The sequence below is a fragment of the Lacerta agilis genome, chromosome 14 (assembly GCF_009819535.1).
Source record: "Lacerta agilis isolate rLacAgi1 chromosome 14, rLacAgi1.pri, whole genome shotgun sequence".
NCBI lineage: Eukaryota > Metazoa > Chordata > Lepidosauria > Squamata > Lacertidae > Lacerta > Lacerta agilis.
This window is the reverse complement of record NC_046325.1, coordinates 14,395,690-14,417,691: the sequence shown is the minus strand read 5'-3', so window position 1 is coordinate 14,417,691 and position 22,002 is coordinate 14,395,690. Positions and strand designations below refer to the sequence as shown.

Below are 22,002 nucleotides of genomic sequence, written 5' to 3'. Positions count from 1 at the left end.
AGCTAGCTAATGCCAGTGTGTAGGAACGTTAAAAGGGTTTGTGGTTGCATAACGAAAACACATAAGAGAAAAATCATTCGAGTTACAGTATTTTAAAGGAACCAATTTGCTTTCCGCTGAGGGACAGGGGAATAAAGCATGCAACTTGGGGGGCATGTACTATATTAACAAATTAAAAGCACTTTAAAACCTGTTTTAAACCGCCGTGCCTCAAATTTTATGAAGGGACTGTGGGGCTTCAAAATATGAACGCATTCTCAGCCATTTCCCCAAATGACAATTCCTTAACCTGACCCTAGGCCAGCCTTCCTCCTCCTGCTGCTGCTCTCTCCAGAAATGTTAGGGTACTGTACCGCCTCTGACTGCTATGCTGGGCTGGGGATCATGGGAGTTTTCATACCAAACACCTGGGAACTTGGGAAAGGGCTCTTCAAGAGAACCCAGAGCAGTCAAAACTAATGGTCCACTGGCTTAAATGTGTTGTGGAGACGAGACGTGTCCTTTGTATCCAGCAAATGACTGGTGCTGGGTGTATGCTAATTAAACAAGGGGCAAAGGACTGATATGGGTACCGGTGCTTGGAGAGGAACAGTGTACAACACAATCTCTCTCTCTCTCTCTCCCTCCCCCCCCCCCGTTGGCAGAAGCTCCCTAGAAACCTGGCTGCCTCCCTCACTGTCTGGAGGCAGCAAATGGGAATGTTTGTGCCAGAAGGTAAATACCCAAGGACAAGAAATTGCTGGAGAGCAAAAACCTTCCTCAAGTGCATATCACCAAAGGGGGAAGGAGGAATCTCAACGTACGGCCCCCTCTCTGCTCCAATCTCTTTTCTCCTTTCTGCTCAAGAAATCTCAACAGACATATATAGGCACCAACTTTTTTTTTCCTCCTGACCACTGCTAAGAAATCTTTGCATAGGAGCAGCCAAATGGCTGAGTTTCTGGGTAGCAGGGTAGCCAGCTCCCCACCCCCAATACACATACACATACACACACTCAGATTCGCATTCACAGAAAGGCTTCCTGTCTCAATTCACTGTATGTGAGGGAGCAATCCAACAGGTTCAGCTTTCCTCTTTGCTGCAGGTCCATGTTGGCTAAAGCCACCTTGATTAAATTTCAACCTGCCATGAGGCTTTCAAAGAACAGAGATACCGCCAGCAAATAAGGCAACTATCGTAGCCTGTGGGTAAACATGCATGGGGACCAGGTAGCCAAAGGAAGGAGGGATTTCTTATATGGGAGACAGTCAAGTCTGGGGTGGAGCCGAGGGAAATAACAGCAATGTTAGAAGGGCCAACCCACAATGGAAGAAACATTTGTTAATATATTGGCGGGAAGACAATACCTTGTTCTCAAAACCAGCCTCTCTGGAGGTGGTGTTTGTAAGCCTGGAGTGGTTAAATAGCTTTAAGGAGAGAGAATTCTATATACAGTACTTGAAATTGGGATGTCAGGAGTTATTATTAATAATATGGTTACCTCCTTGGTTAAGATTCCCAACCTTTCGGTAGGGGAGCGGAGTGATGCAGCTGCTCCTGTCGGTTGCGACAAAAACAGCAGTGGGCGGCCATTTTCTGTAGCCACGCAGAGCACAGCCGCCATCTTGTTTTGGCCCTATTCATTGAGGAGAGGCGAAGGGGAGTGGGTAGGGAGCCACATCCACCTCAGGCACACAAAGGGAGGTAAAAACATGGACCTCCGTTAAATATCCCACTACCCAACCGCGGCCCTAAGTTGTGTGGTTCAGTGCATGGCAGCTATCCCTCGCCTTGGCACAGCTCCTCCCGCCCTCTGGGTCCCCCTACCAAAACAAGTCTCTGGGTGGAAGCCACCACCTTGGTCCTTGGCTGATGGGAGGGAGTCGTCGGGGCCCGTGTGGCCCCCCAGCCCTACTCAAAAGTGTGTGCTTTGTACCACGGACGCCCCTGAGGTTCCCCCCTCCTTCCCCTCCTCAGCGGGCGGCGGAGGGGCTGACTTGGGTTCCTTTTTCCTCAGCGACAACTTCCTCTCCTTCTTTAGCTTGGCCTCCTCTTTGGCTCGCTCCCTTTGCTGCTTCTTCTCCCGCTCCTTCTCCTGCTTCTCGCGCTCCTTCTGCAGCTTCCGCTCGCGCTCCTTCTCCTGCTTCTGCCTTTCCTTCTCCAGCTTCTCCTGCCTCTCGCGCTCCTTCTCTTTCCGCCTCTCCTCCTTGCTGCTGCCCCCCGCTTTCCTGGGGGGCCCCCCGAGCGGCATGTTGTTCCCAGTCGGGGACGGCAAGGCTGGGTGGAGGCCTTCGGACACCACCACCTGGCTCTGGGCGGCGGGAGGAGCCGGGGTGGGGGCAGCCGACACGGCCAAGGAGCCCACCGAGTGCGCCGGGGAGAAGGAGGGGCCGCTGGTACTGCCAATGGCAACCCTCTGCCTCAGGCCGGTGAGGCTCAAAAGGCTGGCACTGGCGCTCAAGGGCGGGTTCATGCGGTGGCTTTCCTCGTGGATGGCCCGCGAGCCATGCAACCGGCGGGAGGGCTTGTACTGCAGCTCTCCCCGCGTCTCCCGCCATTTCTTCAGCTGCGTGGCGTTCTCCCGCTCCACAAGGGCTTCCGTCACCGGGAGGTTAATCACCTGGGCAAGGTGGGGGGGGGGCGGGACAAAAGCAAGCGCAAGAGGAATAGCCACGTGGCATCTTTCACAGATGTCCACCACACTTCCACCCCTGTCTCAGCAGCCCCCTCGTATGTGTAACATCTCCCGGCCCACACAAAACAAAGGCAGTGCCTGGGCAAGGCTACGTCACAGCTGCAATGGAAACCACATGCCATTTGGAGTTCCTGGTTTCTTCCCTCTGTGGTTTTTCTCTCTCACACACACTTTGAAATCAGCCTGGGCAAGCAGAGGAAGGCTGCTTAACCTTTTCCGCTGTGGTCCGCTTTACGGTACACAATCAACTTCCACCACGCCACCTTATAATCTGCATTTGGGGGAATACCAGAATCCGGGACTTCACCCACGTGCAGGCGAAAAAGGGCCTGGTGGAGGGCGATTAGGTACTGAGAAACATGAAGGGGAGGGGTTAGGCAGAACCTTCCCGTTTGCCCTTCCTCCACTCCCAACTCACAGCCTGCCCAGGCAGTTTATGGTTGTATGAAAAATATAAAATCAAAACCATTTTAAAAGTTGAGGGAGAAGCAGCCTCCCGCCCCCCCCCAAAAAAACCCTGAACTCCATGTAATTTGTCACTGTAAGCAGGTGATTAGCAGATTTCTTAAAGCACTTTCCACCAAATCTGGAGACAGCCTACTTTTATGAGCTCATTTAAGCTCCCTTCCTCAATTATCCTACTTTAGCATTTTGAGTGCATTTGTATCTTCAGTTCATGTTTATCTGAATAAATATGGACAATGTCCATGCTTATTCAGTAGCCTGCTTAAGTTGCTTATATGAGGCAGGATAGCGGTTCAAACCAAGGTACTATGTATTTCATGTCCATGTCAATTTGCTATAAGATACAAGTTAGATAATGAAGTTTGAAAAATTCAAGGTTCCCATTAAAAAACAAACAAGGCCAACCACGTATTTCTAGTACCTAAGGTTAAAGAAAAAATGGATTAGGAAGATGGACAAAGTCTGAAAAAGACTTAAAAATCAGGTGGATCATAAGCTCTGAATGATTTTGACCAAGACTGAAATAATCAGAATTGTTACACTATGGAATGGACCGTCTCTTTTTTTAAAATTTGATAGTCCTTCAATAATTTGCATTCTCCAAAATAGAGGAGGGCAGATTTCTGGCTTCCGGAAGCTACTTTGTGTTTTAGCAGAACCGCTGGAGATCCACCTGCTGGAACTTGTGTGTGAAAGGCACATAGCTTTAAGACATATACAGGGGCGGAGCTACCTGCCCCAGCACCCAGAGCGGTGCGGAGGTAGGGATTGCTGCCTGCACAGTGCACAGCAAGCTTCCCTAGCTGCCTTCCGCCCGCACGGTGTCGGGAGGGCACTGCTAGCCGCCCGCGTGATGACTGTTGGAGGGGGGCGCTGCTAGTAGCCCGCGGCAGCATTGTCCCTAGCAGCGCAGCGAATGAGCGGGTGTGTGTGTGTGTGTGTGGTGCAGTGATGTCACCCGCCCTCATGGCTGACACCCGGTGTGTACCGCACCCCCCGCACCTGCCTTCCTCCACCAGTGGACATATATGCGGTGCCTCTGAGCACAGGGATTTCTGAGTACAGGAACTGAGCTGACTTCACAGTTCATCCACCCAAAAATCCATTTTGGGTTACCTGAAGTTCCTTTATTTTAACACTTTAATTTAGGTTCCTTTAAAACAAAAACACCCCCCCCTGTAATTGGTAGTTATAAATCCTTGCCTACGGAATGGATCATCCCTTCTTTAAATCTGATATCCCTTCGATAATTTGCATTCTCTACACCAGAGGGCGGCAGATTTGCAGATCATCCAGAAATCACACAATTGACCCCAATCTGCCTTCTGCCTTCCCCTGCCCTGACTACTTTCCCAACTGGCTTTCTGCTTGACAGATATCATGCAGTAACTCATCCTTGGTGCAGAATCCAAGGCTCCTTGTTCTCTGCTTAGAACTCTGCTCTTACAACCTGTTTCTCACCTCCTGGACAAGGAAGTTCTCTTGCATGGTATCAACAGGCAGGTTCCTTAGTTTCTCCATCGTCTCGTACATGCCTTGGCAGGAGCGCAGCTTGTCTACTGAGCCCAGCGTGTTCCGGAGCAGCACTAAGCCCACACGAAAGATTATCTTCACCCCTGCAAGTGGGAGAGAAGGATCACTCAGGAGTTGGGGTGCGAGGGGAGTAAGGAGCTCGACACATTGTATGACAGGCACCCTCAAACTTGGCCCTCCAGATGTTTTGGGACTACAATTCCCATCATCCCTGACCACTGGTCCCGTTAGCTAGGGATGATGGGAGTTGTAGTCCCAAAACATATGGAGGGCCGAGTTTGGGGATGCCTGTCGTATGAGGCCAGGAATCCCATCATCCTCCGCGAGATGGTGATAAGCGTTTTAAAAAAGGAGACTACACAAGTGGAGTTTGTAACAACCAAGTAAGCAAGGGCTCAGGAGTCACCCTTCTGATTCAGTGATGGAAAGGCAGTTCAAAAGAAAAGCCAAAGGAGAGGATCCAATTTATAGCAGAAAGTGCCGTTGGTTCTTGTATCTTTCTCTCCTGACTGAGTTGGCGTAAGGGGAGGGGGGTTGCAGACACTATGTAATCAAGACACCCAAGGCCTGGCAGAGAGAAAGCGAGTGGGGACCAAGGAATGAGCCTCACCTTCACAGAAGAACATGTCCCAGACGCGCAGTACAGAGCACCAGGGCAAGGTCCGGGAGAAGATGCACATGAACCACTCCGTCATGTACAAGATGGGGTCGACCTTGTACCTTTTCAGGTGGCGGTAGGCAATGGGAGACGCTCGCCGCAGCAGGGCAAAGAAGATCTCCCCGTCCAGCTGAATCGCCTCCTGCGCAGGAAGCACAAGAAACCTCTGGGATGAGAGGAGCACTGGGAGGAAGGGGAATCACCAACCCTATATTTCCCCTCCCCACTACTTTCACCTTTCACCTTTTCATTGTATTCTGCTGTACCAGCCCAAAGGAGGGCTTGTGGGAGTGGTTGGGTGCAGGAATACCAAGGTGGATAAAAATAATTGAAAATCATGGGGGTTAAATTGGATTTTTAAAATAAAATGCTTTTGGAGGAAAAATCTTTCTAAAGATAGTTTTCCATTTAAGTTACATTATACTCCAAAGGCTATTCATCAGGAAATAAGGATTTGTTTTAAGTTTTTAATGCGTGCTAAAACTCAGTCTAGGGTGTTTTTAAAAAACCCAAACACAACCGTTTAACCACATGAGTTAAAAAACATGGATACTTATGCTATAATGTTATTGTTTTAGTTAAAAAAATGTTTAAATTGTTATTAAGGAATTGGTTGTTTTTCTCCTTCCAATAAAGTACAGCAGAAAAGTTGTCCAAATATAAACAGTTAACTTATTAAACCTCACAATAATTTCATAATTATCTGTCAACATATTTCTAATTAGTAATTTTTGATATAACTGTAAAAACTACTCTGAAAATTTATTATTCCAAAAATGAAACCTTCATCTGGTTGTAAATATTAAGATCATACCAGCAAGAATGAGTATTTGTTTAAAAAAATGATTTAAATCAAGTCTTACTAACTAGTGATTTAAATCAAATCTTACTGACTAGTGATTTAAATCCACCCTGAGAAATACCAAAGAAAGATGTAAAAGATCCCAAAGTGCTTTATTAAAAGGAAGGTGTAAAGGTAAAGGTAAAGGGACCCCTGACCATTAGGTCCAGTCGCAGACGACTCTGGGGTTGCGGTGCTCATCTCGCTTTATTGGCCGAGGGAGCCGGCGTACAGCTTCTGGGTCATGTGGCCAGCATGACTAAGCTGCTTCTGGCGAACCAGAGCAGCGCACGGAAACGCCGTTTACCTTCCCACCTGAGCAGTACCTATTTATCTACTTGCACTTTTGATGTGTTTTCGAACTGCTAGGTGGGCAGGAGCAGGGACCGAGCAATGGGAGCTCACCCCGTCACAGGGATTCGAACTGCTGACCTTCTGATCAGCAAGCCCTAGGCTCTGTGGTTTAACCCACAGTGCCACCCGCGTCCCTTAAAAGAAAGGTGTAGACTTCAGCAAATCAGCCGGCCACGTCTCCCAGTCTTACAGATACAGAAACGGCAGGAAGGAGATGGCTTGTCCACGCCCAAACAAAGGTTTATACATCCTTTATACACAAAGCAGCATTTGTCACTTTGGCCATGACTTCCCATCATGGCTCCATCATGGCAAATACCAAAATCTCACAGATAGTCCCCCTTTCTGGGCTCAGAGCCCAGAACCCCAAACCCACAGATAATGAAGCCAATTAGCCTGTTTCAAAGCAAATGAATATATACATGTATGAGCTCACTGCTGTTACAACAACCACCAATTATTTGCAGGATTATCTTGACTACCAAGATGGTGTCTGCAGAGCTTCTGGAACAGTTCACCTTTGATTCAACACACATGGGAGAACAAAGAAGCCAATAAGCAGCTTGAGAAGCCTGGCTTCAGACCCTGAAAGCAGTTGTCACTTCTGAGAGCAAGAGAGAAATACAGAGGGACAGGAAAGTCAGAGACAGTAACTAGGCAGGCCTGAAGTGGTCCCATGGAAGGCTGCATGGAGCTAGAAGAATCGCCGTATTTTTAATGGATAAAGGTTCTGTGACTAATGACTGTATATAAGGCAGAAATAAAGCTTCCCCCAGCATGAAACAAACATAGGAAGCTGCCTTTAAGTGAGCCCATCCAGCTTAGTACTGTCTACAGTAGGTTGCCAAGCAGGGGTCCCTCCTAGCCCCACCTGGAGATACCAGGGGATTGTACCTGGGAACTTCTGCTAGCAAAGAAGGTGTTCTACCACCAAGCTAGGGCCCTTCACCTGTTGATTTTTGCCTGCTTGTCAGTTGTTTAAAGACACAGTCTCTGTCCATATGAAACAGGGATGGGGAATCTGTGGCCACCTAGATGTTGCTGGAGATCCAACTCCCATCAGCACCAGTCAACATGGCCAGTGGTCATGAGAGATGGGATATGTAGCCCAACAATAAGCTAGAGCGCCAGGGGTTAGTCACCCCTACTCTAGTGGGATGGGGAAACGAAAGACTCAAGACATACAGTTAGCCACTGATTCCTCTTTAGCTCTGTTGTTCATATGAATGGTTGGCTTGATTTAATTCACTTTCAACACTCTTTCACCCTGATATTTTTTCCACTGTGGGCCCACTTTTAAGCAGTCACCTGGTTTAAAGCAATGTGTCGATTAATTGCACACAATGTAAAAAAGCAACTACCCCTGCATATATATGCAGCTGAATAATTTTTTTAAAAAATAGTTCCGAAGGGGAAAGGGTATCTTTCCTTTGTTTCGAGAGGATGCACACACATCACGACAGGTAAGATGACAGAAGACGTATTTCCACCACTGAAGGGAACGCCTCTTCTAAAACGGCACTCGCTGCCCAGTTATAATTATAATTCAGCCCATTATAATAGGCTGGGAAAAGAAGAAGTCGGCAACTTGAGCCCAAGGCAAACTCACTCTCCGGACCAGTCATCCGTGGTGGCACGGGGTGGGAGGGCAAGTTCCAGGTGTGACTGGAAGGAGGATGAAGGGAGAAGTGAAACAGGTTGGAAAACAAACCCTTAAAAAGCTAGTGCGATAAACTGGCCTAACAGAGAAATGAAACAGGTGGGTAGCCGTGTTGGTCTGCCATAGTCAAAACAAAATCGAAAATTCTTTCTAGTAGCACCTTAGAGACCAACTGAGTTTGTTCCTGGTATGAGCTTTCGTGTGCATGCACACTTCTTCAGATAGTATCTGAAGAAGTGTGCATGCACACGAAAGCTCATACCAGGAACAAACTCAGTTGGTCTCTAAGGTGCTACTAGAAAGAATTTTCGATTTTGTTTAGAGAAATGAAAGTGAGGAAAGAGCAGGCAGGTGTATAATTATGTGTGTTCCTGCTGCTGCTGCATGTTACCAGACTACAAGCCTCCTGTCCTTTCCCAGGAGGCCTCCATCTTCCAGCAAGTCTCATTCCTCTCCAGAAAAGTAGAGAACAGGAAGATACTGGGCAGTTCTTGCAGGACACTGCTAAGCATAGATATTCCAATGAAGTAGCAATGGGGGGGAACGTCTATTCATTAGAGTGTTTTTTTTTGAAGAGTGCAGAAGCTCTGTGGAAATGCCCGGAGCCTACTGCCCTTCCTCACAGGAGTACCACAGCCGTACTCACCAGTCCAGCGCTGTAATAGCCAGGGAGGTATTTCTCACAGATTTGCACCAGGCACCAGAAAGCTTGCTGAAGAGACAGAGAAACAGAAACTTTCAACACTGATAATCTGGGCAGTCATACCCTCCTGGCTAAGGCAGTCCTTCCACTAGTTCACTTCCCAATTGCATGCAATAAACCCTTACTAGTGCGTTCAGGAAGGACAGCCCAGAGAGTTACCTCCTCTGTTCTGGCTGCCATATTTCCTTTGCAATACTGTGCAGGTGGCACACAAGCAACCAACGTCCAAAAAGAAGAACAAAGGAAGCTGCATTATATTGGGTCAGACCATTGGTCTATCTAGCCTAGCATTATCTACGCTGACCGGCAGTGGCTCTTCATGGCTGCAGGAAGGGAATATTTCCCAGGCCTACCTTGAGGTGTCAAGGATTGAACCTGGGACCTTCTGCATGCAAAGCAGATGTTCTGCTGCTGAGCTACAGCCCTTGACTTCCACTGGAGATGAATAAACATGGCACTACCGATGGATTGCTGTGGGCCTTATAAATTCTGCTGAAATACCATGGCTCTATTTCTGCGTTGGGCAATGTTCGTGGGTAAGGGTGTTGAGAACTAGCCTGAGACTAAGTAACAGGGCAGAAAAGTGGCAGGTTGCCAGAGGGGGTGGGGTTGAGGAGAGAGTGCTCAACAGACTCTTATCTCCTGGTAGACATGCCTTGAGGGCCCATGCATAGTCATAAAGATTGCTGCAAGACTAGCGTTTGGAGGCTCTGAGACATTCGTTTGGTTTGGTGGTTAGAGGGCTGGGCCAAGGACCTGGGAGACCAGGGTTTGAATCCCCACTCAGCCAGGTGACCTCAGCCTGGCAGTCATCAGCACTCGGCCTAGCCTACTGATTGTGAAGATAAAATGAGTTGGGGGGGAGCCTGTCCATCAGCTTGAGCTCCTTGGGGAAAAGAAGGGATGTGAATGCGACAATCAATTTAAAAAACAAACCCACTGCACATGCTCAGTGTCATATAGGAAAAAAAGGCTGCAGCTGAGAACAGTACGCTGGGCTAGACAAGCCTCTGGTCTGACCAAGCAGGGCTTTTCTTAGGTGTCTCTGAGAGCACGGAGCAAGGTGCCGGCTTCCCCTGCCCACTGCCTCAGCAGCACAAAGAACAGTTTCTAGCAGAGAAGGAACCACTAGGTAGGCCTAGTGTAAAAGACCCTCTCATTACCAACACCAAGACCCCAAGAGTTTTGGAGTCAGGATGCTCTCCACCCTCCCACTTTTCCTGCTGAAGATTCTTCCCGGCATATACAAACTCTGGCTCCTCCCAAACCTCATCCACCATATCCCGTCCTTTTCTTTTTCAGAGAACCCACATTCTCAAGGTGTCCGCTGTCCCTCCCTCTGCCACACAATGTCATGAAGGAGCTCCTCACCTCTGCAGGCATATGCATCAGCAAAACCGCAGCCACGGGTGCCTGTGCCTGGCAGTAGCCTTCTTCTGGCCGGTAGATGGTGTAGGCCTTCAGAATGCGGTAGAGGTCCTGCTGCCTGCGACGGAAGAGAAGGGTGAGGACCAGGGATCCAGAACCTCTCTCCTAGCCTTGAAGGGGCATCAGATTCAAAACGGGACCCAGCAGGCTCAGGGAAGGGTTGGAAAGTGTGACGTAGGTCTTTGGCCTCTAGGCAGTGCCATTTCTATCACAAGACTAGGCTGTAAATAAGGGCTGGGCCTCCAAGGGAGGCTCAAGGTTTCCAAAGCACAGGCTGTAATGCTCCTGGGACAGGCAAAAGAGAGGTGGGAGTCATGAGCGTCTGACTACCTATAGGTTCTGCTACTTAGGGTGGGAGATGGAAGGGATGCAGGAGAAGGAAGAATGCTGGAACATGAGTGAGTGCTGACAGTCTTTCCCAACCTGGTGGGCTACAACTCCCATCATCCGCACCCAGCACAAGAAGCTGGAGAGGAAGGGATGAAACAATACCTCTAAGGCTCCTTAGAGAGCGAGTTGTTCAAGTACACGGGAAGGAAGCGCAATTGTAAGAGTCGGAGGTGCTAAGAGAAGCATGGAGACCTCCCAACCCTAGATGGCGCTCTTTTTGGCCACTGTAACAAAACCATTCCCCGCCACCCGTCTTCCGTTCTCTCACCCGTGGCCTCCCCGCGCTGCAAACATCTCGTGGAAAGGGAATTGCCTGTGTAGGTCTTTTTCAATCACATCTAGCCATTTGGGATCTCCAGGCTGGCGTTCCAATTCCTAAGAAAAAAGCAGGCAAGAAACAAAACAAAACAAAAAGGAGAGGGGAAACGGCTGAAAACTTGTTCTCTCTTCTTTTCCCAACAGAGAGCCTGACGTCCCCCTCCCATCAGCATAGCAGCCAAGACAAGATACTTGGAAATACCTCAAATTTCCCTGGATTTTGATCCAGAAGCTCCTTGCTGTTTGAGAGAAGTTGCCACGCTTTGGCACGGAGAGAAGAGGGGATCCCCTTCCGGCAGCGCAATTTCACCTGCAAGGAGGTAGTAGAAAAGGAATAGATAAGAATGGACAGAAGAAGTAAGGTAGATATATGTATTGCTAAAGGATAATAGAAATTGACATATATGTCTGATTTTTTTGAATATTGAGTATGATGTTGTATTATTTTCTACGTAGATGTATAGGTTTATGTTATTGGTATGTATTGTGAAGTTTTTACCTAAGGTATAATTTAATTTGGTATTTTTAAATTTAATTTTTTTCTTTTTTCTTTTGAGTGGATATTTATATTTTATTGGTTTTTTCTTCTGTATTTATACAATAAAGTTAATAAAAAAAATGAGATGGAGGAATTAATAAATTCAGTAAGAAAGGAAAGCTCAGATCCCAGTTGGAATCTTCCCCTCTACACAGTCGGGAAGGTGGTACTCAGAAGCTGGTCTCTGCTTACCTTTTGGAATCTGCGTGACAGCCATTTGTCCCAGTGGGAAAACATGTCCAGCCATTTCAGTTCCCTCTGCCTGGCCACATCCACTGGGATAGCGCTTTCACTGCAGGGAAAGAAGAAGAAGAAAGGATAAGGAAGCAGATACTGAGCTAAGGAGAAAAAGGTCGTCAGTTCTACTCAGTGCCAAGTGAGTTTCATACATGCTTATTATGCTCATTTTGCAAGAACTACACAACATTCATGGAAAGAGCTAAAGGGCTATGCAATATACTGGTGCCCTCAGCATCTTGGCCAGCTTCTGAGCTTTCAAAAGGACACAACTACAAATTCCTTTTTTGAAAAATGCAGATTATGCAGCTGCACTGGGGAGGTGGGACCACTGGGAGGCACCAAACTCCCCCAGCCCAGTGTCCTTCTCTTGCTCCCCAGCTTCATGGTCCCTGTGAGTCCCCCTCTTTCAGACCCTTCTAGGGAAAGGGATTGGCAGGAAAAGCCCTCCAGGCAGGTAACAAACACTTTCTGAGCCAGCCACCCACTACTCGCTACCCTGAACATACCATCTTTGTAATTTCTACTCAACACATGGGAAAATCCTAGACTGAGCTTTCCTACTGTCAAACTCATTGCTCTTGGTTTGTGGCCACCAAGGGGATTGTGGGAGGGCATTGAGAAATGGAGCAGTTTCTTCCTGTGTAACCTGAGAAAATGTTACAGGGTAAGGTTCCAGTCAGAGTGTCTGCGGTTTCCCACTACCCATTCCTGCCTCCAGGCTCACCAGCTGTGTACTACATGACTGCAAGCACATGCAAGCTTCACAACGTATTCAGCTTTCCCCGCTCCTCCCCCACAAAAGAAAACTTCAAAGAGTATCGGGGATAACTCCGATAAGCATGAATGAAAGTAAGAAGCCCTTCAGCTAGTCGTGATGTGATTCACGATTAGCTGGGCCGTGGGGCAACAGGCAATTCAAGCTTGTTATATATATATATATATATATATATATATATATATATATATATATATATTCAAAATGCAAACACACAAAAAATAAAGAAAGAAAAAAGGCAACTCAAGCTTGTCATTGTATTGGGGAAGGGGGGGGGAGAATAGTGAGGTGCCTAATTTCACTTGCTTCCACCCCTTATCCCGCATCAGTTTCAGTCAAGAGGCCTTAGGCAAGGCGAACATACAGAAGGATCTGGGCAGGGCTCCCTTTAACAGAACCCAGCAAGAAACAGGAAGTGTGGTTTGCCAAACAGGAAGTGGTGGGGCTGCTTAATTGAAAAAAGCCAGGGAAGGAGTTTGGTGGGGAAGGAACAGCAGTATTCTCCCACGGCCACACCCATCGGAGGAAACCAGTGGCCGGGGCTTATGTGGGGCTCCACTTCTCTGCAAGGCAACCTACAAGCCTCCAGCACTATAAGGCTTTAGCCCACTCATAGAGAAACCAGGAACCTCCACTCATTTCCTACAGCGCATTGGGGGGTGGGTGCAGCCCTGGGCTTAGCCAACATCCCTATGCCCCATTTCTATCCTGGTCTTCCTTCCAAGGAACTTAGAGAAGCACGTGTGGGGTTTATTTGATCTTCACAACAATTTTGTGAGTGACTTGTCCAACGTCACCCAGGGGAGCATTGTGGCTGAGCAGCAATTTGAACCAGAGCTGCCTACACACCCAGTACTCAAGCCATGAGTCAAAAGCTCTACTTCGCCCCAAAATCCGCTAGAGGAATCAGCATTTCATAGCCTAAGACAAATCAAAAGAGATATATTTTAACCAATGTGGATAAGGCAGGGAAGAAAACCAAACACAAAACAAATCCTGAATACTGGCTCGGCTCGGCTCCCAATATCTCAGGTTCCAATATTTTCTGCTCTAACCCTGTTGGCTGCCGATACCCATAGTTCTGTTTCTATTGACTACTGTTTACTTTGTCAATTGTTCTTCCTCAATAACTGGCTTTCCTTACAGGTTCCAGCATCAGCCAAAAGATGACAGAAGGTGGTACAGATGGCTGAGCAGGAACAGCAGCTTATCCGCATCCAATAAGAGAAACTTCAGGCAATTGGTCCCACACCCGCCAAGCAAAGAAAGCAACCCCCAGGCTGCTGCCACCTACATGCATTCGCCAGCTGAAACAAAACAACACCCCACTAATCCTTAACACAGACATGCCTCATTACTAACTGTTATTCTGCAGACGAACAAGCTGACTGTCAGCAGACTGCAAAACCACTAGGAATTTGCACTTGTCGGAACTATCAACTAAAAAGGACACTCCACAATTGAAATCAATCCTGCAAATTAGGACTGCCAGCATAAACTAGTTTTCATATTTAATTTGCATGTAATTTTTCTTGTGGGCAAAACTGGGAACTGTTTCTTCCAGCCGCATCCTTGCATCTTGTAAGAGGACTTTAAAAATGGATCCAACACACTGCTGGAAATTCCAGCGATTAGACAGCTTATAACAGAACCTCCCCAAGCCCCACTCCCTTCTTCAGAAAGTGAATACTTCCAATTGCTAGAGACAAACAATAGGGAGAAAGCTGTCAGCACCACCTTGCCCTCTGGAGGTATTTGACCAGCCAGCTATTGGAAACAAAGGGTCTTAGGTGCTATGTAAAAAAGGATCTGGCCAAAGGCTCCTCTAGTTCAGTGTCCTATTCTCATAGTGGCCAAACAGATGCTTGTGGGAAGCCTAATATTATGTTGAAAACAGGGAGAAGAGGGCTGGCATCCGATGAGGTTTTCCTCATCAAACGTGAGCTCAGCAGACTTCCTTTCTCTTTAAAAGGAAACTAAAACTCTTAGGATTCAGAGATGGCTGCCAAATCCTGTGTTAGTGGCTGTAACTACAGGTACGTCACTTTCTAAATACACACATACACAATGTTCCACATGCCATACACACTATTCCACACTCCCATGTGAAACCAGGGCAACAGGGGAGAGGTGATGCTTCCTCCTCCACGCCCTTTAGTGGCATCTGATTAGGGGCCTAGGTAAGTCTTTGAAGCTAAAAGACCTCCCTAGACATCCATCAGTCAGTGGCACTTGCCATTACTACGCTCAGGAATCCAGGGAAGTGAGACAAACTGCACCACTGGGCTTAACTGCATGAATGAAGGCCACAGACAACTGCTGCTGCACAGTTACAGGGTCAGCTTTTGAACCCACCCAGAATCTCCTGAATTTTCAGGGCTAGAATAGGCAGCAAGTCTGGGTAGAGTGATACACTGCCATGGAGAGGAAGAGGGGAAACACCTTCCAATAGATAACCGCTCAAAAGCTCTTCAAAAGCAACAGTATAACGGTCAGCCCACGCTGCACAAATCACCTGAGCACTAATTCACTCTCTCTCTTTCCTTGCCCCATGTAGATGACAAACTGCTTTTAGAAGAAGCTGCTTGTAACTGAGGACCTGGGGAATGGTACTCTTCAAAATAAGGAAACAAAAGCCAAGCACACTTCCCAGAATATCTCTTCAACAGCCACAGCTGTATACACTTTATTGAGAGCCTGAAGACAATTAAGAGCACAAAGGGCAAGTTGAATGTGGTCCATCCATCCCTGCATCTCATCTCCAGGAGGGGCAAGGAAGCGGTGTTGGAAACTCAGATAATATAAGCTAATCGTCAAATGGCATCTTAAACCTGGGCTGCAGTTGTCACAATGGTATGTCTAGGCACCATTCCCACCCACCCCAAAGAAGATTATGATTATGATTATTTTCATTTCTATACCACTTTATAATTTAAAGATAAAATCTCAAAGTGGTTTACGGCACATTAAAACATCAAATAAAACAACACTGAATAAAACAAATTCAAGCTTCAGGGAAAATATTTCATATCCTTCTTTAAGTGACATTTTGCTTTCCCCATATTTATTTAACTATTTAATTTATATAGCTGCCCAATAGCAGAAGTACTCTAGGAAGCCAGTGCAGTGGTTAAGAGTGTTGGGCTAGGACCTGGAAGATCAGGGTTCAAAACCCCACTCAGTCATGAAGCTTAGTAGGTGACCTAGGGCCAGTCACAGCCTCTTAACCTAACTCACAGGGTTGTTGTAGGGATTGACTGAGGAGGGGGGTGAACCATGTACTCCTTGGAGAAAAAGGCAAGATATAAATGCAATAAATAAGCTGTTCTGCTTACCTGCTTAAGAAAGGTGGAGGGGCCAGCCAGATGGAGATGTCAGTCACCAACCTGGCATCCAGAGATCTCCATGTGGTCGCAACTGGGCCCATGACAGTCACAAAACATGCCTGGTTCCTGTATGGCTAATTTCTAACACTGCCAGAAAGCAACGGGGCAGTAATCAGTTAATTCATCATCTCATTCCCTCCTAGCTGTTAGAGGACTGACAAGTGAGCAGGGGATTGTGTCCTTTGGCTATAGTTAGCAACTACAGATGCAGAGATCCTATATGAAAATGTTTAACCTTTGACCTGCTCACATCCTGAGACAGTGAATTCCCTTAGCAACTTTGTCTCCAACCACACCACAAATGCATGGAATGGCCATTTAGAGGAGATGGCAACTGGAGTAAGAGGATATGGGGGATATAGAGTAATACACAACTGAAATATAATAGACATGATAGTCTGAATTCACACTACTGAGACTAATGTTACAACACTACTTCCCATGTTTGGGACAAAGACTGACTGGCATGCACGAAAGAAAGGTGATCAGTCACAATAAAGGAGCATGTAGCATCCTTCCAGTGAAACCACACATTCAGAGAGATGGTTTGAATTTCAGGCCAATGAGGGCAGCATCCAAGCTGAAGAGAAAAAACAGAGTTATGGGGGAAAGGGCAGAAATTAAATCCCAGTCATATTTGGATGGAGAAATGAGTCACTTGGTCTAATTGAAGGATTGTGCTGAAGAGATAGCTCTAGGGTTTAGGAAGACAATTAAGGTGGTTCCAAAAGAGTCATGATCAGCAGTCCCCCCACCCCAATTCATACAAACGTTTTACAGCAGCATCAGGAAGCCTCGAACTCCACAATGTCCTCCTGCCTAGAGGAGAATCAATGTATTTCACCTCTTTGGAAAAACTCAAGTGCTATCGTTCCTTTGCTGTATGCCAAGCACAGGATGATAAAGTCGGTTTAGAGGGGGGGAAATAAGGATTTTCTTAAAGAGGAATGACCACACAATCTGTTCCTAATGTCAACCAATAAAAGCAAAATCTATGCCATATTCCCCAAAAGTCAAATATTAGAGCCAGTACTTCCCAAACTAGTGAGATACCATTCACAAAGTCTGATGGACAAGCATCTGTGTGTGATGCTTAGGTTTACCTACACTGTCAGGGTACCAATCTGGGCAAGGATCCCAGTCATCCCTAAGATTCTCCCCACAATCCAACTTTTCCAAGATGACAGCTTGCGCCCCCTAGGGGAAGAACATCATATATTCTTTTCCCAGCACCCTAGCCAGAGTGGAATTGTGGTCATCACTGGATATCTTGCTGAACTTGTTGGTCCTGTATAAAAGACTAACATCTTCCCTCCCTCCCTTCCCCGCAGCATGGGGAACTCATCATCTTGGTCCCAATACTTACACTGAACCAACATATTGGCTGCCCCCTAGGAAGCCATATTTATCGGTCCTCCGGTATGCCAATCCATTGATCTCAGAATCTGAACCCATGGAGCTAGCATCATCGAGGAATCCAGAGCGGGCAGTGACTCCATGCCTGACATGAGGCTGACAGAATCCAAGTAGCTCAATGTGTCAGGAGCTGGAGGAGCCCTGGGTGCCGGGGTTCCGAGACTGGACTGGGAACACCATGTCCTGGGACAGTTGTGGAGTGGAGAGATCGTGAGGCACCAGATCTCTGGATGTGGTCGGTGGAGTCTTCTCGGGAGGCGTCACAGGGCTAGGCGCTACCACTACCACTGTGGGCGATTCTGGTGGAACCGGGAGAGATTTTACCATGGTCTCTTTAGGCAAAGCCACAGCTGGCGACACCATCCCAACATCATAGGACGACGTCACCGACATTCCATTACTGTTGCCACGGCTGGTGCGGGATCCACCGAATTGGTCACAGGTACCGTCTCTGTGGAAGGTTTGTCACCCATCGGAATTACGTCCGTAGCTACGGCATCCGATGCCACCTGTGCAGGAAAGGCCATGCTCCCGTTATCGTTGGCCACAGCCATGAGAGACATCTCTACGGTGATCTTGGTTAAGTTGCTTCTGTAGGAATGCAAGGTGCTGTTGTTGTAGCGCTGGTTGGCAGGTCTGCTTCCACGGCTTCCATTGTTACTGCATTGGCTGTTGCCAGGGGCGAAGCTGTCATGTTGTCTGCAGGCACTCCTACAGCCCAGGAGCCGGGCTCACCTTCTGAGGGCATGGAGCACTGAGTGAGGAGCATTATACCTCGGTGGGGGCGGTGGGGGGTCCCCAGAACCGGTCTCCATAACAACAATGGCCCCCTCCCCCCCAACGGGGGGGGAATGCGGCCTAGTCACCAAGCCAAAGCCTGAGCTGTGGTAAGGGGAGGGTGGGGAAGGAGAATAAGGAAGCTCAGAGCCTCGCGCTCCCCCCTGCCCTGGTAGTAGCAGCAGCAGTAGGAGAGGCAACCACCCCAGGCTGCGCGCGCATCTCCAGACAGCATAGGCCGGAGTTCAGCCAATGAGAGTCAAGGAGGAAAATGACTTTAGCCAATCACTGAAATGGAACACAAGCGGAACAGAAAGTGATGGGGAGGGGTCTGAGGGCGGGGCTATGGTGCGCAGCCAATCCTTAAAGGGAAGCAAGAGATGTCGATCAAAATGAGGAAGGGCGGGGGACTACTTGCCAATCAGAGACACAGACCCAAAACCAGAAATCCGTTTTCTTAGCCGGGAGGCCGGCGAAGCTAAACCAATCGGGACAGAGCTGGCTAAGGTATTTGTAGGAAAGGGCGGAGGAGAGGCGTGCTTAAAGAGCCCCCAGCCAACAGGAAAGAAGAACCGGCAAGGATTGTCCAATCACTAGCGAGAGCGGAACTTAACCCTGCAAAGACGAACGCACGTGATGTTTATAGGCGGCTAACGGGGAAGTAAAAGCGGAGGCTCTCGTCAAATCAAGCGGCAGCCGAAGGTGTCAGCATTTTTGAGTAGCGTGATCTTGAACCAATCTTGAACTTCAGGATGTGAAAATGTGTGCGCGAACGTTTCTGACGTTGCCCAGTCCAGCGAAACGCAAGAGACCTTTCTTGTCGGCTTGTGAGGTGTTGCCACAGTAGCCATAAGAATGGGGTTCGATTTTTAATTGACATTTCCCTAGACCAGTCAGATTTGAAATTGAGTTAGACAGGCGAGAGTCAGAGCCAACGACCAAGAACGAAATGAATTGTGGGGGCGGGGAAGAGAGTGATTGATCGGGCTACGAGGGTTATGATTGGAGCCCAGATAGGTATGGATTTGGGCACACGTCAACGTGTGCGCTGCTTCCCAAGCCAATGCTGGGAGAGCGTTGGCTACGGTAGACCGAGTGGCAGCGTTGGACTGCAGTGGCTCGCCTAAGGCACCCATGAAGCCTCTCGACTCCCCCCCCCCAAAAAAAAGAATTGCTGCCCCTGTGGTCAAACCTGCATTCCTTTGAAAAACACATTGGGCTGAAGGAGGCAGCTGGAAGTGACAACCTTTCCCACTTTCAGCGTTCACACTGGATCTGACTTTTACCCAAATCCAAAGTGTGTGATCTGGGGAAGTGATCAAAAGTCCAATGTGCCCTGGGTCTGAAAATGTTGGCAAACCCTGATGTACTAGAGGATGCGGGTGGCGCTGTGGTCTAAACCACTGAGCCTCTTGGGCTTGCTGATCAGAAGGTTGGCGGTTTGAATCCTCACGGCAGGGTGCTCTGTCCCAGCTTCTGCCAACCCAGCAGTTCAAAAGCACATCAGTGCAAGTAGATAAATAGGTACCGCTGTGGCGGGAAGGTAAACAGCATTTCCGTGCACTCTGGCTTCCGTCACGGTGTTCCGTTGTGCCAGAAGTGGTTTAGTCATGCTGGCTACATGACCTGAAAGCTGTGGACAAGCGATGGCTCCCTCAGCTGGAAAGCAAGATGAGTGCCACAACCCCATAGTCACCTTTGACTGGACTTAACTGTCCAGGTGTCCTTTACCTTTACCTTTGACTAGAGGCAAGGATTCCCAGGTCTTATCTGTGCTGGGAGCCTTTTTAAGCTGAATATAAAGTAGCCACCTACAAATTACTTTAAAAAGAGGAAATGCATCACAAAAAGAAGGCAAAGATTTACATAAAAATCTGCATATACCGTACTACTTTATATAGAGATGCAAATTTAGGAAGTTTTATAATTTAAATACATGTCTGATGCATCTCACCATAGGGGGGAAGACTGACCAGGTGACCTGTGCTTTGTTTTCAGGTGCTAACTGTTTATGAGCAGCTTCAAGAGTCCTCCTCTCCCTTCTTAGGCTTCTTTTATCTTTAAACTGGATTTTGAACAGGCAGCCTTACTATAACTACAGGACTATCCTCTGCAAAGAAAGACACATGGCCACCGTATCTGACAAACAAGAGAATTTTTTTTAAACAAATCAGTTCAGTGTTGGTCTCCTCCCCACCATTTTTAATACAATCAGACTGATTTTAGATATGTACAGATTTACATTAACCCAGTTATAAAGCTTATCCTTTTTCCCTGGCAAGTTTCATTACCTTTCAACAGCTGTGTGCTAGGAAAGAATTCCACAGGCCATGGTATCACTTTCCGCATTGTTAGGAAAAGCTGCACCAATTGCAGGCAGGCCTTGCTGGTGTAAATTACAGGAGTCTTCAGGTGGCATGTGTTCTCAAGGGAAGGGCTGTAGCTCAGTGGTAGAGCGTGTGCTTTGCATTCAGAAGCTCCCAGGTTCAATTCCCAGCATCTCTTGAGTCAGTCTGAGAAAAGACTTCCTGCCTCAACCCCTGGAGAGCTGCTGCCAATTAGTGTGGACGACAGTGAGCCAGATGGACCATAGTCTGGCTTGGAATAAGACAGCTTCTTACACCCAGGGTGCCAGGACCCTTGGGCTTTATTTCCAGGCTGGAAGTACAGAAGGTCCAAGCTAACAGAATATCACCTTCCATTTTGGGTATGTGTCCAGGAGGAGGATGCGTCAGCTCAGCACGGATAGCTGCAAAGGGCTTTAGTAGGTCAGGTTACCCTGAGCTGAGCTGATGGGCTCTTCCCTTTTGCGCTTTTCTACACCTTGGCAAAAATGTCAATTCTCACCCTCCACCCCCACCCATTGGTATGTCTCACTCAAATTTTCCCGTCGCCACCTCCTTTCTTATGTCTTTGTTCCTTCTCTCTGTATTTTTCTTCATTTTTATGTCTCTCCCCTTGCGCCACCCCCCATTTACCGCTCTCTCTTTCAGGACCCTTCCAGACTGTCTTGTCTGTTGCATTCTGAAACACGTCATTGATGCAATATAGTGTGTTAGCGATGAGTTTACATGGCGTATTTCGGAACGCGAAAAACAAACCACCAGTCTGGAAAGGTCCCGAAAGAGAGTGGCAAATTCATATCCCAATCTGCTAGACAGTCTGCACACTATTCCACTGTATTAGTTTTGCAATGCTTCCTGAAAGAGACCTCATTATTGCCATCAGGGAGGGCTTTCTTGTGCTGTAGTACAAAAAAGTGGGGCAAAGAGCCTTCCATCCACCTGGAATATTGTAGTATGTTACTCTTTTTGGCAGAGTCTACAGGAAACTCACTGATGGAAAGAAAGCAGCATGTTCGCCCCAAAACTTTTGGAGGCAGAACCTCCCCGCTACCATTGTGAGCTCTAATAATCATGAATTTACAACTTTTAAAAAGACATCTGGAGAGGCCCTCTGTCTTTCTCATCCATGCACACCTTTCTCGGGAATTGAGAAGATACTAGTGCTCTATCACTGTATTCCATCACTTTGCTGCTGAGTTGTTCCTTTTCCTTAGTCATGCATTTCCTTACTTCATTGCTGTGAGAGGTAGGAAGGTAACATTACATGGGCCTATGTCCCTACTGATAATCTGTAATCTGGTCAATTATTCTGTCCACTTTTAAATCAAACGTCTCCATGTTCACCAATTAGTTGACAGGAGGGCTGCTAAGGAAGGGATCCCTCTCCTCAAAACAAAACAAAACCCTGTATCCAAGTTGTTTCTGTGGCTACAGCACCCTGTTCACACACCCCTTGCCTCTAAATGTGCAGCTGTGGTACCCTTGGGATCTCTAGTTCCC

At 47.6% G+C, this 22,002-nt stretch overlaps 1 protein-coding gene across 1 annotated transcript; it reads right to left on the bottom strand.

The window, feature by feature from the left end:
* Positions 1 to 863: 863 nt before the first annotated feature.
* Positions 864 to 18,383, bottom strand: TBC1D10B (TBC1 domain family member 10B). Its single transcript, XM_033169134.1, is given in 14 exon segments — positions 864 to 2,600; positions 4,602 to 4,756; positions 5,284 to 5,473; positions 8,833 to 8,898; positions 10,261 to 10,375; positions 10,976 to 11,082; positions 11,228 to 11,335; positions 11,756 to 11,855; positions 17,331 to 17,445; positions 17,448 to 17,583; positions 17,585 to 17,781; positions 17,784 to 17,963; positions 17,966 to 18,116; positions 18,118 to 18,383. Coding segments are annotated over 14 exon segments (2,403 nt in total). The 5' UTR covers positions 18,196 to 18,383; the 3' UTR covers positions 864 to 1,895.
* Between the last annotated feature and the right edge of the window lie 3,619 nt (positions 18,384 to 22,002).